The 14,832-nt window shown below is 40.5% G+C and overlaps 1 protein-coding gene across 1 annotated transcript in view; it reads right to left on the reverse strand.

The window, feature by feature from the left end:
- cdkal1 (CDK5 regulatory subunit associated protein 1-like 1) overlaps positions 1 to 14,832 on the reverse strand; it is a 241,300-nt gene that overhangs the window by 87,597 nt on the left and 138,871 nt on the right. Inside the window, exon 10 of the mRNA XM_041942774.1 lies at positions 6,944 to 7,089. Within this exon, the coding sequence (XP_041798708.1) occupies positions 6,944 to 7,089 (146 nt within the window). The remainder of the gene's footprint in view (positions 1 to 6,943; positions 7,090 to 14,832) is intronic.

The following is a 14,832-nucleotide window of genomic DNA, read 5'->3' on the forward strand; positions in this document are numbered from 1 at the left end:
AATCACTGGACAAATGATAAAAAAATTAAGGGACAGCTGGCAAACCATGCAATTATGTTTAATTAACAATTATGTTTTTTGTTAATACCGCATTCATCCATGCAAGATGTGAAGTCCACTGAAACAGGTTGGGGTTTGAGTGCCTTGATCAAAAGTACTCAAAGACTACTTGGACTTGCATTTGAAGGCTACTACAGTAAAGCACACTCTCTCACACACACACACACTCTTTATCTTCTCTATCATCTCTGAAACGTTTCAGAGAGACCCATATCTCAGGACTACGTGCTTTAAAAAGGCTACCCTCAACAAAAAACGGACTGTTTATGTTTTACACATACACGCCCTTACACTCTTACTCTTCCTGTGACACACACAGAAAACGCTCACACACATAGTGGGTGTTTTTTTTTTTTTTTGGCTTGTCCGAAGTCCTGGCCTCTCTCCCAGACCCTGAACTGCACCCCAGCTTTTACTGCTGCAGCCAAATGGGTCAGACAACTGAATGCATACTGGTATTGATTTCACACAACCAACATCACCCGTGTGTGTGTGTGTAAGAAACAGTTGCCAGAAATTGAGTAACCACACAAACACACACACACGTATACAAAGACTCACACAAAAGGGTAGCCAGACAGTTTATGTAAACAAGATCTTATGACGGAATACCCTGCGTGTGGCGTGCATGTGTGAGTGTGGGTGAGATCCTTTTGTGTCTCCCATGACCATCTGCCACAGTGTTTTAAGATTTTGGTCGGATCAGTACCACTGTTTGACTTTCTACTGAACTCCAAAAAAACAACTCAGTCTCCAGGTTAAACAACTGCCTAAAAAGCAAGGCAGTGTACACACACACACAGACACACGCAAAGATAAGTATCTGAGTCAGTGTTAAAGCAAACACAGCGGTATCACTCCTCAACTCAAGACCCCTTCAGAGGGAACTTAAAAGGGGAGATTTAAAGGAATGACGAAGCCTTCAGCTCTAGGGGAAGAAATGACCGCACACTGTGCCCCATCAGAAGCTTTCAATGCTCAAAGATATACTCGAGTGCTGAGAGGAAGAGAGACAGGTAAGATTCCAGTTTCAAGTTCTGGACCTTCTTGCACACATACACAGAAACAACAACCTGAAACTGGAAAACAGACTAGTAAAAAGATGACAGACGGAGAGAGAAAAACAAGTGCTGGGACACTGACAGCAGAAGTCAGGGAGAAACAACAAACCACTGTGAGAAAAATACAGTATGAAACTGTTAAGCATGTTATATGTAGCAATTAGGGAAATGACCACACTGATTTCAAGTTATTAATGCATCTACCAGAAACAAACTGGACCACAGGTGAAATGCTTGGCCCTCTTTTCTGTGTACAGTGTGCCATTAGGTTTAATTTTTCAAGACTTTTGCTGAATTGTTTTACAGCACAAAACAGGAAAGGGCTGCGGTTTTCTCTTATCATGATAGATGGTGGAACCAGAGATAGCGCAACACAAACTGGACAACAAAAGACGAACCGTCATGAATAGGAAACCACAGCGTTTCTGGATAAGGGGATATTATTTCTGAAAAACAATGTTGCTAATCTAATTCAAAGTCAAAGCCAGTGTAGATAGTTATAAGTAAGTGGGCCGGGTGTTTATTCTGATTTTTACAATTACATAAGTGGCACTTTTAAGCCAACAACCAAATGAGGGGTTGACAGAAAATGTAGACTAACACATGACAAGAGAAAAGCATTAAGGCAAAGACAGAACAGAGCCCCGCATTTCAAACTAATAGCTTGTGTGATCAGGTTGGTTGGGTTTCCACACAGAGCCAGAGGCAAAAGCAAAGGGGAGGTGGGGAACAACGGATGGGAGAAGTGCGTGAAGGGAAAGGTGACATGAGAGAAAGGGTGAAAGTGTGTGAGCAATAGAAAACTTTTTCTCCAGCATTTCAGCCTGCATGTGGTGAGTGCTTCAATGAACTCCGTACACATAGTACAGCTAAGTCCACAAAGATTCAGATGTAGCTGTACAGTGACCTAAATAAAAGTCTTGTTCAGCCAGATTTACATTTTATACTTAAGCCTATGGCTTGACTGTTGACCTGCATGGAGCAGTTACATGAAATTTATTGATTGCTGCAGCTGCAGTCTCATCCGCTTAGAGCAAACTCATGTTAACAAAAATAACTTTAATCTGCAACATCAAAAGACATGTATGTGTACATATGGATATTAATATGTAACATTTATACTGGGAAGCTAACTGTCATGTGCTGACCAAGGTACACTCTGATGATTTCTGGATATTGATGGATTGAATTTTTGTCCATCCTGTGATTTGACTTTGATTCTAAAGCAAGCACTTCCTCTGTCTCCCGCACTGTTTGCAGTGTTGCCCACACATTGATTTGTTTGTGGTGGCCTGCCACAACATCAACACTGGCAGCCACATATTGATTTTCTTTCTTCTATTATTATCATTTAAAATGGGTAGAATCTTATTTCACTGTAGAGCTTCGCAGAGTGCATTGATTCACTCAGCCCCTCCATGCCCGCTCTCCCTCTCTCTCTCACAAACACATTGACAACAGACCCGTCTGTGAACAGTCCCTTCTCTCCTTGAACACTCAGATCAAATCAATCAATCAAATCAAACATGATCATGCGTGGGAGAAAGGATTGTTGTTGGTTTTTCCCTGCAGAGAAATAACACCAAATTCCTGAAGAGATTCAATTCTGAGTTCACGAATAGTTCGTATCATCTTACACCTCTGCACAAATATGTCCAAAACTGATGCATTCTTTACCTCTGATTACTTAGTCTATTTATGTTCTTAACACAGTCTGTCAATCTCAGAGACACAACTCTTGAAATAAGTTACTAGCATGCCTGTAGAGAGCCAGTCAGGATAGCTATAAGTTAACATTAGAATACAGCTGGGTTGAGTCAATACAGGTGTGGCCCCTTCCACACATGCATGCACCCCCCACATATATAATCAGATGAAGGAAAAATACCTTCTACTGTACTAATCTTAAACAATGCGTTTAGTTCTAGGAAAAAGGCATACTTAGAAAAAAGAGGTTATCATCCTGCAACAGCAATAACATGCTTAAGCATACCACTGCATACATAAAGATCTTTCCTCTAAATCACACAATAATACCTAGAGATTTAAGGCAGAAATGTGACCGAACTCATTTCGATATGAATTCCATCAAAGCGTATTATCACAGCATTGATTCTATATCTATTCACCACTGCTGACATGCATTGCCATAATTAATCATACTCAAATTCCATGAAAGATTATCTTTAATACAGTGAAAGATTAAGTTTGCATCAATTCTTATATTTTGCTTTAAGTCAGAGGTCGCATCCAGGCATTATGTACATGTTTCAGAATTGTGGATTCTGGGGGGGGGGGGGGGTGTTAAATCCATATCAGGAATGCTCATGTTTAGCTTTAAAATCCATGTGTGTGTGTGTGTGTGTGTGTGTGTGTGTGTGTGTGTGTGTGTGTTTGTGTGTTTGTCAGTGTGTGTATTTTGAAAGAACATACAGTGGCATGAGCAAATGTGGGCACCCCTGGTAAAAATTTCTGTTCCTGTGAACAGTTAAGGGAGTAAGTTTAAGTTAAATAGTAAAAGTTAAATATTAAACATTCTTTTCAACATTTTAATCAAGATGGGTGAACTACTTTTGTTTTGTACAATTTTAGAGCTGAAAAAAGGAAACACCACAAAAATTTTGGCCCTCCAAGAGATTTGAGCTCTTGGATAACTTTTTCCACGGTCTCTGGCCTTAATTAGTTTGTTATAGCTATGGCTTGTTTACCAGGTGATGCAGATGTCTAAGCTTTAGAAATACTTTGACTCCTCAAACTTTGTCTCAACAACGAGCAGCCATGGGTTCCTGCAACAGCTGCCTAGCACTCTGAAATTTTAAATGATTAATGCTCACAAAGCAGGAGAAGGTTATAAGAAGAGAACAAAGTGTTTTCAGTTAGCTGTTTCCTCACTTTGTAATGTAACTAAGAAAGGGTAGTTGGCAGGAACGGTGGAGGTCAAGTTGAGGTCTGGAAGACTATGAAAACTTTCAGAGAGAACTGCTTGGAGGACTTCTAGAAAGGCAGATCAAAACCTCTGTTTGACTACAAAAGACCTTCACTAGGATTAAGCAGACTCTGGAGTGGTGGTGCACTGTTCCACCACGCACACCTGCACAAATATGACATTCATGGGAGAGTCATCAGAAATAAAACCTTTCCTGCAACCTCAGCACAAAATTCAGCATGAGAAGTTTGCACATCTAAACAAGCCTGATGCATTTTGGAAACAAGTCCTGTGGACTGATGAAGTGAAAAGGGATGCTCGGAGAATAAGGCTGCAGAATTTCATGAAAAGGCACCTCTCCAACTGTCGAGCGGATGGTCGATCAAGCATCGGGCTTGTGTTGCAGTCAGTGGCATGGAAACATTTCACTAGTAGAGGGAAAAATGGATTCAATTGAATACCGGCAAATTCTGAAAGCAAACATCATACCGTCTGTAAAAAAGGTAAAGATGAGAAGAGGATGGCTTCTATAACAGACTAAAAAAAATCTCACAGAGTTATATTTTTTTTCAGGAGGAAGAGTTGAAAATCCCTCAAACAGAGCTAAAGACTTTAGCTGGCTACAAAAAGTGTTTACAATTTGTATAGGTGTGTCAAGGGTAGTGTAACGAGGTACTGACCATGCAGGCCCAAACTTTTGCAATGGGCCCTTTTCCTTTTTCGGTATTTTGAAATGGAAAAAAGGTGGAAATAAAAAAGCAATCTTGTTTCAAACATTAAAGAAACTGTTTATCTTTAACTTTGTGACCTTTTGAAATGAGGTCATCTTTTAATTGCTTAGCTATTCTCACAAACTGAAATTTTGACCAGGAGTAGCCAAACCTTTGCATGCCACTGTACTCTGAACATGAAGTGTGTCAGGAATCAAGGCTCAAACATTGAAACAGACCTATAGTTCTCTTAGAACGTGTCAATAATCCCATGTTTGAAATGTTTAACCTTGTAAAGTATGTCCTGATGAATGAGAACTGACAGGAGGAGTGAAGGACTGCAGCAAAAGTGATACATTTAGAAAAGAATATATCACTGCTGTCATTCAAAAGCAGCGAAAAGAGAAGCTTATTCTCATAGTTTGTAAAAAGTTTCAATTTGCTATATGGTGCTGTGGAAAAGTATTTGCCCCCTTCCTGATTTCTTATTTTTTTGCATATTTGTCACGCTTAAATGTTTCAGATAATCAAACAAATTTTAATATTAGGCACAGACAACCCGAGTAAATATAAAAAGCAGTTTTTAAATGATGATTTTGTTTATTAAAGGAAAAAAAGCTTTCCAAACCTACCTGGCCCTATGTGAAAAAGTAACTGCCCCCTACACCTGGTTGTGCCACCCATGGCGACAACACCTGGTTATTTATGGTCATACCAAAGCATCTTAATCAGATTTAAGTCTGGACTTTGACAAGGCCACTCCAAAACCTTCATACTGTTGTTGTATTATTTTAAGCCATTCAGAGGTGGACTTGCTGGTGTTTTGGATCATTGTCCTGCTGCATAAGCCAAGTGTGCTTGATCTTGAGGTCACAAATTGATATTTGGCGGACAGCAGAATTTATGGTTCCATCAACTATGGCAAGTCGTCCAGGTCCTGAAGCTAAGAGCAGCCCCAGACCATCACACTACCACCGCCATGTTTGACTGTTGGTATGATGTTCTTTGTATGTAATGGTGTGAGGCAAGTGAGGCCTGCAGTTCTTTAGATGTTGTTCTGGGTTCTTTTCTGACCTCCTGGATGAGTCATTGATGCCCTCTTGGAGTAATTTTGGTAGGCCGGCCACTGCTGGACAGTTTTCTCCATTTGTGGATAATGGCTCTCACCCTTTCCAGACTGACAGATGTCAGTGACTTTGTTCATCATCTGTTCTTGAATTTCTTCAGATCGCGGCATGATGTGTTGCTTTTTCAGATCTCTTAGCCTACTTCACTTTGTCAGACAAGCTCTACATATTTAAGTGACTTCTTGATTCAACAGGTCTGGCAGTAATCAGGCCTGGGTGTGGTTAGTGAAACTGAACTCAGCTTTCCAAAAATATGGTCAACCACAGTTAATTCATGCCAATGAAGTTATTATCGTTCATCATGTTTACCATTTCAACATTTTGGAGTGACATTCCAGATGACGGTGGTAACATTAGGGACAGATATACAGTTTGCATAATCTAAGACATTCAGTCTTAACTCAAATAAAACAGTCATCCATTATGACTCTAAAAGTGAGCCAGTCAGAGACAAAAACAGAGAATAAAAGACAAGAATGCTAGTCAGAGAGAAAGATGTTCTCCAAATAAACACCTATGAGCTGTCAGGAGACCTCTGGCAGCACTCTGGAGCACCCACTCAAATACAGCACATACAGTACACAGCTGGCACAAGTTCTTATTCAGACCAGTGCATTACAATCAACAAGCACCCATGCAGGGAGGTGAACATGCTTTATTTAGATCAGAAGCCGCTCTCCGCTCTGCTCCGCGGAGAATACGCGCTGAGTCTGCTTGTGATGAACGTCATGCCGGCCTTCACAGAGCAGATTGAGCCAGGCAGGACACAGGAACAGAAGAATCCAGTACATTTTCAAAATACAGCTGCCTGTGCAGTTCACCCAGTCGTATATCAAAACACTATTAAACGGGCAAAAAATTAACCATTTAACTACGTAGCCTGTTTCCCCATGGTAGAAGCACAAATATCATGGACAAATGACAAAATCAGCAAAAGTGAGCAAGTCAACAACCACACAGGCAGCGCGGGGTTTGAAGCCGCGTGGAGGAAAGAACAAATCGTAACAGATTTCACTCTGCAGCGTCATGAGTTAATTAGGATTCCACATCCTATCTTACCTGTCTTTGAGGAAGTCCACCACTCTTTTGAAGTCATCGATGCAATACTCTCTCTTCATGTCCATCAGGACGCTGTCTGAGGCCGACTGCACGGGAACATGAAGGAAGGCATAGACACGTGGATGATTCAATATCTTTGCCATCTCCTAATGAGACAGAGAAAAAAAAAATAGGGAGATGGAGAGACAAGAAAAACAGGAAAGGGTCAGGGTTTTCATATGTATGGAGAGGAAAGGAAATCACTAAACTTTTTGAGAGTTTGTCGGCATGTTACTTAAGTCAGTCTAGCATGCTCAAACCTTATAGCATCATGTATAGCAACATTTGAAAAAAGTAATCGTGGTAAGTAATCTCAATGGAACTACTGCATATGCTTATAACAACACAGAACAGAGAAAATTGGGAAGGCTGTGCTTTTTGGTGTTGTCACTCAAATGGTTCAATCGAATGATTCAATTAGTATATTAATAATGGTGGACAATCCTAGGATAAGTTAGCTGTGGGAGTCATGAATCTAAGGCCAAAATGTAAACTTTTTATTTGACGATAAGGTTTAGTTTATGCAAACATAAAAGAAAGAAGCAAAATCTCACAGGTGGCTCTTGTGAATGACAGCTGCTCCTTGGTTCCATTAACATTCCTACCTCTTCCTGCACTCTTTTCACTCCAGACCTTCTACAATAGACTGCCAATTTTTCTTATTTTCTATTACTCCTTTTTATATTGGAAAATAAAAGAAAAGCAGCTCAGAGAATTCATCGTGCACCCACTAGATCTAAAGTCAAAGAGTCAAGGCTACGCCAGTGGGCGTTCTTTATGTCTGAAAAGTCAAGAGCTTTTACTGAAGCATCCAGGTGCACATCTCAGATCAAAATGGTGAGAGGAAAAAGGAAAAATACATTAAGTCCATAATTAAATCAGCAAGGATTTTTGGCTACTATGTAGGTACCTTTCTGTTTTCACTAAAAGAACTAAACAAATCACTATCGTAATACTTGCAGTTTCAATAATATGAAATACAGAAAGCAGGTTTGAAGTAACTGAAATGCTTATCTTTACTTATGGACACGCTGACTACAACAGATGTTCAGTGCATTCCAGGAGATGTGTTGTGAGATGAAGTTAAATAGTGAAGAAACAAATACACGATGTGTGTAGCATCATAAAATGCAACATATTGAGAAATAAGGACAAAAACATACTTTTTTCTATCAGGATCAACATACACAGATAATAAAGATCTATGATTTCCAGTTTATGGAATTGAAAAGGGTGGTGACTTTCCAGCAACAACACAGGACTGTGAGTCACATCTCAGCTGATTTACGTTTACCAAGACCAACTGCGAAAGTGACACTGTGTTTTTTGTTCCACAGCACATAAGCTGGGAGAGTTGGAAGGTTTTTTGCTTTTCCTTCAGTCTCGCTTTCATTTCCTCAGTCAAAGAACTGGAGAGATCACAGATGTCAGATTTCTCTGATGGACATAATCAGGATGCTATCATTACCCTGCTAATCACCACAAGGAGAAAGAGAAAAAGAGAGGGGTGGAAGAAATGATTTAATGATTTCCTACAAGAATATGCTGATTGCAGTCCGTCCTCTCAATTAAGATCTATTGTAGAATGTTCCATCCTTCAGACACAGACAAAAAAAAAAAAAAAAAAAAAAGAACGCCTGTGCGTGCACACACACAAAAACACAGCTCAGTTGCAGCGCACCACAGGGGGTTGACCGCTGGAAGCTCCAAATTAGACCGAATTAATTTGGTTGGAAAATGGAGCTTGATTGGTGACAGAAATCAGCTCTCTGCATGTGTGTGTATATGTGTGAGCGTGTGTGCGAGAGAGAGGAAGAGCGAGAGAGTGAAAAAAAAATGTGAAGGAACATGCATTAATGTGTGTTTTTAAATGCTTTCAGAGGTAAAAGAATGGGAGATTGATTATGTGCTTGTGTTATTTCTATGTTCTTACAAGTTACTCCTCCGATAAATATGCTCTTCTTTTCTCAGTGGAGATGCTTTATAGACAGTACTTCAAGATTCTGGTGAGACTTTTACAGTCCACAACCACAGAATTGCACTGCAGAGAGGAAACAAACATTGAGAACTTATCCAAGGTCAGCAGCTTAATCAGAAAAAAAACAATAATAAAAACTTAAAAAAAACACTATCACTAAATATCTACTCAGCTACTGTACATGAGGGAAATGTGCTTCAATAGGTAATGCTCTCTGAGGTTCTAGCCATCTAGATGATTGCAGAAAACATCTAGATGTTTTTTTTTTCTGTGTATGTGCCTTTTGAGAACATGTTGAAGTGCAAACTTCCTACCTCTGGCTCTTTGTGCTATAAGCGCTTAAGTGAGTACTTCAAGTCTTGAATTCTGTGCTCGTCATTAAGCATCAATGGCGCACAAAAATGTGAGATTCCACCATCTTTCTTAAAAATCTGTTTTCATCACAACTGCTAACTGTTTCGACTGAAGCGAGGACCCACAATAAAGCCTGCTGGTGTGAATGGTTCAATACAGATGACCTGACCTGGTCTTGGCCTTGGTTCATACAGGTGTAACCTTGCTTGGCTGTAGCATGGTAGCCTGTATGAATGTATGGGCTGTCTTTTTTATACCTGAAAGACACTCTACACAAAAATTTCAATTAAAAATGAGGAGCAAAAAAGCGTAGTAGCAGGATGTTTACAGCAGAGAAATGAAAGGTTCGTCTTAAACAATCCAAATAAACACTTGAAACTGGTTTTATGTCAGTCATTATGTAAATACAGCACTATAATTGCATTTTGTCTTCTCACAACTGAACTTGTTCACCTCTTAGAAAAAAACTCTGATATCCTCTTAATTATAAATGTACTGGCAGATGACTTTAGCAATCAAATATCCTTATTTCGTCATGAGGAGCCCATTGAAAAAATAAATCACCATCATCACTGTTACTGTTGATGCTATTGTCAAATCAGCAGATATTGAATTACATTAAAGCACACTCTAGCAGGGCTTCAAAGTCTTTTCCCAGGCAGGCCATTCTCTGGAGCCGACAGCAGCACACTGACTGATGCCAGAGGCAACCCCGGAGTTGTCAGAGAGTCACGAAGCTTGTCTATTAGATGCAACAGACATCACTTGGATTTATTTTTGTTGGCCAACTATTGAGTCTCAAGCTGAGTGTTTTTTGTTTGCTTCCTGGGATCCCAAAGAGGAGTTTTTGTTCAGATAAGGACTAATTCATTAGTAGTTTAACTGTTTTAGGAACAAAACATTATCTGGTTAAAGGATAACTTTCGTTTTTTACAACCTGGACTTTATTTGTAGCATTAAATACGACCATTTAGACACCCAGACAACTTTGGTGGCATTTGGAGTCGTTTTGAAGAAATTAGCCACAGAAGAGCGGCGCGTATATCCGTATAATGCGAGTAATTGGGGCACCCGTGCGTAGCCTCTATAAACGCATAATCTGCGGCGAAACTCGTTCATATTCCAATATTTTGTTGTGATATGCTGGCGCTATTCCCCTCTGAGCCCGTGGTGGCATGTTATCAACATCCAGTGTCTCTAGACAACTCTTTCTGACGTGGATGACGTCATTTTCGAGCGCCGCGCGCTGCGAGCAACCAGCCACAACACGGCTAACTCTGCGGCGGTCGGCTAGTTTAGCTGTAGTTTGCGACTGTTATTTTTCACAAAATGGATGAATATTTTTCCGACTCTGAGGTGGTGGACGATGACTTTGTTTACGATGGACGTCCTTACCGTATTGAGCCAGAGTACACGGACGAGGAGCTCGTTGAAAGGAGGACGCGGAGGCAGAGAGAGGAACAGCTGGCCAAACAACAACAAACGGCTGCGCGTCCACGAGTAGACGGTAACTGGTGGTGTTCTTGTGGACAATGTTCATCGATGACAACAGAGGAGGATATGTTCATCGATTACAACAGAGGAGGATGTGTCAATATCGCAACACTGGAGGATTTCCGCGCAATGATAAACCGGGCTGTGGTGGAGACGTTTTTTCGTGTCCCTAAAGTGAACTGGAAGACCCAGCCAAAGCCTGCAGGACCAAGTGGGCAACTTTCGATTGAGTAAGTAGCTTACACACGTATAGTTGTTTATTTGCCTTGATTTTGTTTGCCAGAAGTTTATCATTGCGCGGAAATCCTCCAGTGTTGTGACACAGACATTTATTGACACATCCAGACGCGTATCTCCTGGCCGCAAGTCCCACTCTGAGCAACAGAGGCATTCCTCCTCTGTTGTCATCGATGAACATTGTCCACAAGAACACCACCAGTTACCGTCTACTCGTGGACGTTGTTGTTTGGCCAGCTGTTCCTCTCTCTGCCTCCGCGTCCTCCTTTCAACGAGCTCCTCGTCCGTGTACTCTGGCTCAAACGGTAAGGACGTCCATCGTAAACAAAGTCATCGTCCACCACCTCAGAGTCGGAAAAATATTCATCCATTTTGTGAAAAATAACAGTCGCAAATTACAGCTAAACTAGCCGACCGCCGCAGAGTTAGCCGTGTTGTGGCTGGTTGCTCGCAGCGCGCGGCGCTCGAAAATGACGTCATCACGTCAGAAGTAGTTGTCTAGAGACACTGGATGTTGATAACATGCCACCACGGGCTCAGAGGGGAATAGCACCAGCATATCATAACAAAATATTGGAGTATGAACGAGTTTCGCCGCAGATTATGCTTCCTTCAATCCAATACCTGACAGGGTTCACGTCCTAAGCAGATAAACATATAATTGATTTTCAAGTCTTTAAGAAACTGTCACCAAGCCTTTTCTTAAACAGTACGAGTCTGTTATTGACAAAAGTTTGCTTAAATAGTTACGTAGAAGTAGACTATTAAAATTGGATCGCCTATTGGCTCCCAGGTGCCACTTTGTTTGCTATTAGAAAAGACATTTTTAATCTTTATCCTTTACCTTTACTGTCACTGCCACTTTCAAGCCCAACATCAACCCAACAACATTTGGTTCATTTACATGTTTAGTATCACTGTCCTACATTAAACACCGTTAAGACTACACTGTGTGGCTACACAAACTCAGCTGTCAGATGCACCTAGCTTAACAACATAGTTTACATTTTATTCTATTGGACAGAACAGACCTGGTTTAGCAATACAGTGTCCTATTTTACATGTGTATTAGCTACCAGTAAGGTCTGACTCATGATAATTATCATGTGCATGTCACAACAGCACACTTTGATAAGGCCACACTAATGCTGGGACTCTATGTGTGTGTCTGTGCATGTTACTTGTTGCAGTGTGCATTTTGATGCAAACAGTTTGCCTCTGATGAAACGAAGACCGCTTTGCCCTGCCATGCCTTTCAGCATATATATCCCATACAGTGTATAGCATTCTGTATATTACATATATTAGTTTTGCTGATGGTGATAACTTCCCAATGACCGCAACAGAGCCCATACATTGTTTGTGTGTGTGCGTGCGTGTATGCGTGTGCATGTGTGTGCGTGCTTACATGAATACATGAATGCATGGTGCAAGGGTGAATGGGGTCTCAACAGATGGCATGTTAGCTTGAGTAGCAGGGCACTGCTGATGGCATCTGGGGATTAATCTATAAGAGGGGGATTTTTCATTCACACAGGCCATTTATCATGTGTGTGTGTGTCTGTCTGACAGCGTGTGTCCCATCCTCCAATGATTATACAGTACATTGATATGAATCTCTTTTGTTACTTATCCCTGTGGAGTTGAGGCCTTTTCAGTGTTTGACTGCTGCTGACAGACAGTTTAGTGAGTGTGAAGTAAAAATGATGCTGTGATGAGGAAGATATCGCTCAGCAGTGTCCGGAGGCTAAAAAATTAAAGTGCTGCTTTAATGCCTTCGCTCCTGGGTGGATGAACTATCCGGCTCAAAGCGGAATTCAACAAGCTTAAACAAACCAATCAAGAATAAGCGCAAGTGGGCTTTTGTGTTTTGTTTTTAAGAAATCCTTTAAAAGGGGTATAATATTGCTTCTCGCTCTCTGTGCCACGCTCTCCCTACCTCCACTGGGCCTATCTGTCTCACTCACACACACATACACACTTCCTTTCATCTTTGGTTGATCAGCTCAGATATACACATAAACCAGAAGGGATCTATCTTAACTGGCTTAGCTCAGAGGATCTAATACATTGAATCAGACACAACAGAAAAGAACATACATGGTAAAAAGAGCGAGGGCAGATAAAGGTGGTTTGCAAGCTCATTCTTTATGAATATCCTGCACAGGGATTTTGTCTGTTGCCCTCTGTTCTGTTTCATGCCTTTTGTGTTCCTCAGCCTTCCATCCTCCCTTTTTTGTTGTTAGAGCAGAAAACATTCGTTCCATCCCCTTCTTGCAATTGTGTTGTCAGTGGAATATTGTAGAAAAAAAAAAACAAATGTTTCTGACCGAGTCTCCCTAAAGAGGTTGCAAGAACTGAGCGGAGGCGTACCTGCTGATTAGTTTGCATCAAGCATCTCTGTTTGTGTTGCTAATAACGACATGTCAGTTATGAAGCAGGGATGTCACAAAAAAGAAACAAATAAGGACAAAAGGTATCACACTTTTCTTGATCTGAAATCCCAGATAAATCAGTCAGCAGTCTTTAATTGTGTGTATATTTAGGAATAAATAACATAGCCATCCTTAACTCACATTTATTGATACATTTCCATATCAATTGATGTATTTTTTCAGTATTTCAATTGAAATTCCTATGTTTGCCAGTATAAGGGTAATAACACTGTTGGCTGAGGAAAGAAGTGACTGCTAGTTCTATGGCTTGACAGCACTTGAGAAACAAAGCAGTGAATTTGGCACAAGAGAGATGAGAATACAGAATGTGGACTTAATAATATAAATACTTTCAAGACTTATACAAAACATCTTTGGTCAAATCAAAGAAGTTCAAAGAATTTCTCACCACTTGCTCTGGACAAAAATAACACCTGCTGTCAATAGACACAGGACATTCGTCTCGTATTCATTCTGAGGGTATTTCAAGTGTGTGGTAGACTCACACTGGAAAAATGACAAAATGAAGTCTTCTTTACATCCCCAACACAGCAATGCATTTTCAGTGTGCAGTTGATGGAAACTCTTTTTTTTAGGAATGCAACAACAACCTTGACGTGGAAGAGCTACTCACAGCGAGAAAAAAGTTAAATAATAGGGGAAAATATATTTTATTTCGAGATTGGCTTTTTGGTAATTGACTTTGTAAAGGTCCTTATAATTATTTGTAAACCCAAATCCCAAATATTGATTTTGGCAATTATTCACTTTTCTGGATTGTTAACTTTGTAACCAGATAACTGAACAAAAATCCATCAAGCAGTTCAAACAGGTCTAGAAAACTAGAAGATGGATGAGAAATATACAGTCGCACATCGTCAGCATACAGTGACACTGTTCTCAAGCCCCTCTTTGGATTCCTTTGATATCAACAGATGCTCTCAGAGCTGTAGCAAGTTAGCAAGTGGCTCAACTGCCATGACAAAAAGAAGTGGGGAAAAGGGGCATTCATGCCTTGTACTGGACTGCAACTTAAAAAAAAAAAAAAGGGGGGGGGGGGTGATATGTTATTATTAGTGCGCACAGCAGCCAATGGGGACAAACAGAGAATTTCAATCTACGATATAGCTTTATGACCAAAGTCAAACTTTTTCAGATTGTAAAAAAGAGAGTCCCATTTCATGTGATCAAACGCACTTTCAGTATCTAATGAAAGAATTACTTCTGGAGTATTGGGTAAAGAAGGACCAGAAAGACTATTTGCAAGGCCCCTAATGTCAAAGGAGTGTCAATTCTCAATAAAACCAGTTCGATGAGGTGAAATAATTGGTGGAGGAATTTTCATTTGCAGA

The sequence above is a fragment of the Chelmon rostratus genome, chromosome 8 (assembly GCF_017976325.1).
Source record: "Chelmon rostratus isolate fCheRos1 chromosome 8, fCheRos1.pri, whole genome shotgun sequence".
NCBI lineage: Eukaryota > Metazoa > Chordata > Actinopteri > Chaetodontiformes > Chaetodontidae > Chelmon > Chelmon rostratus.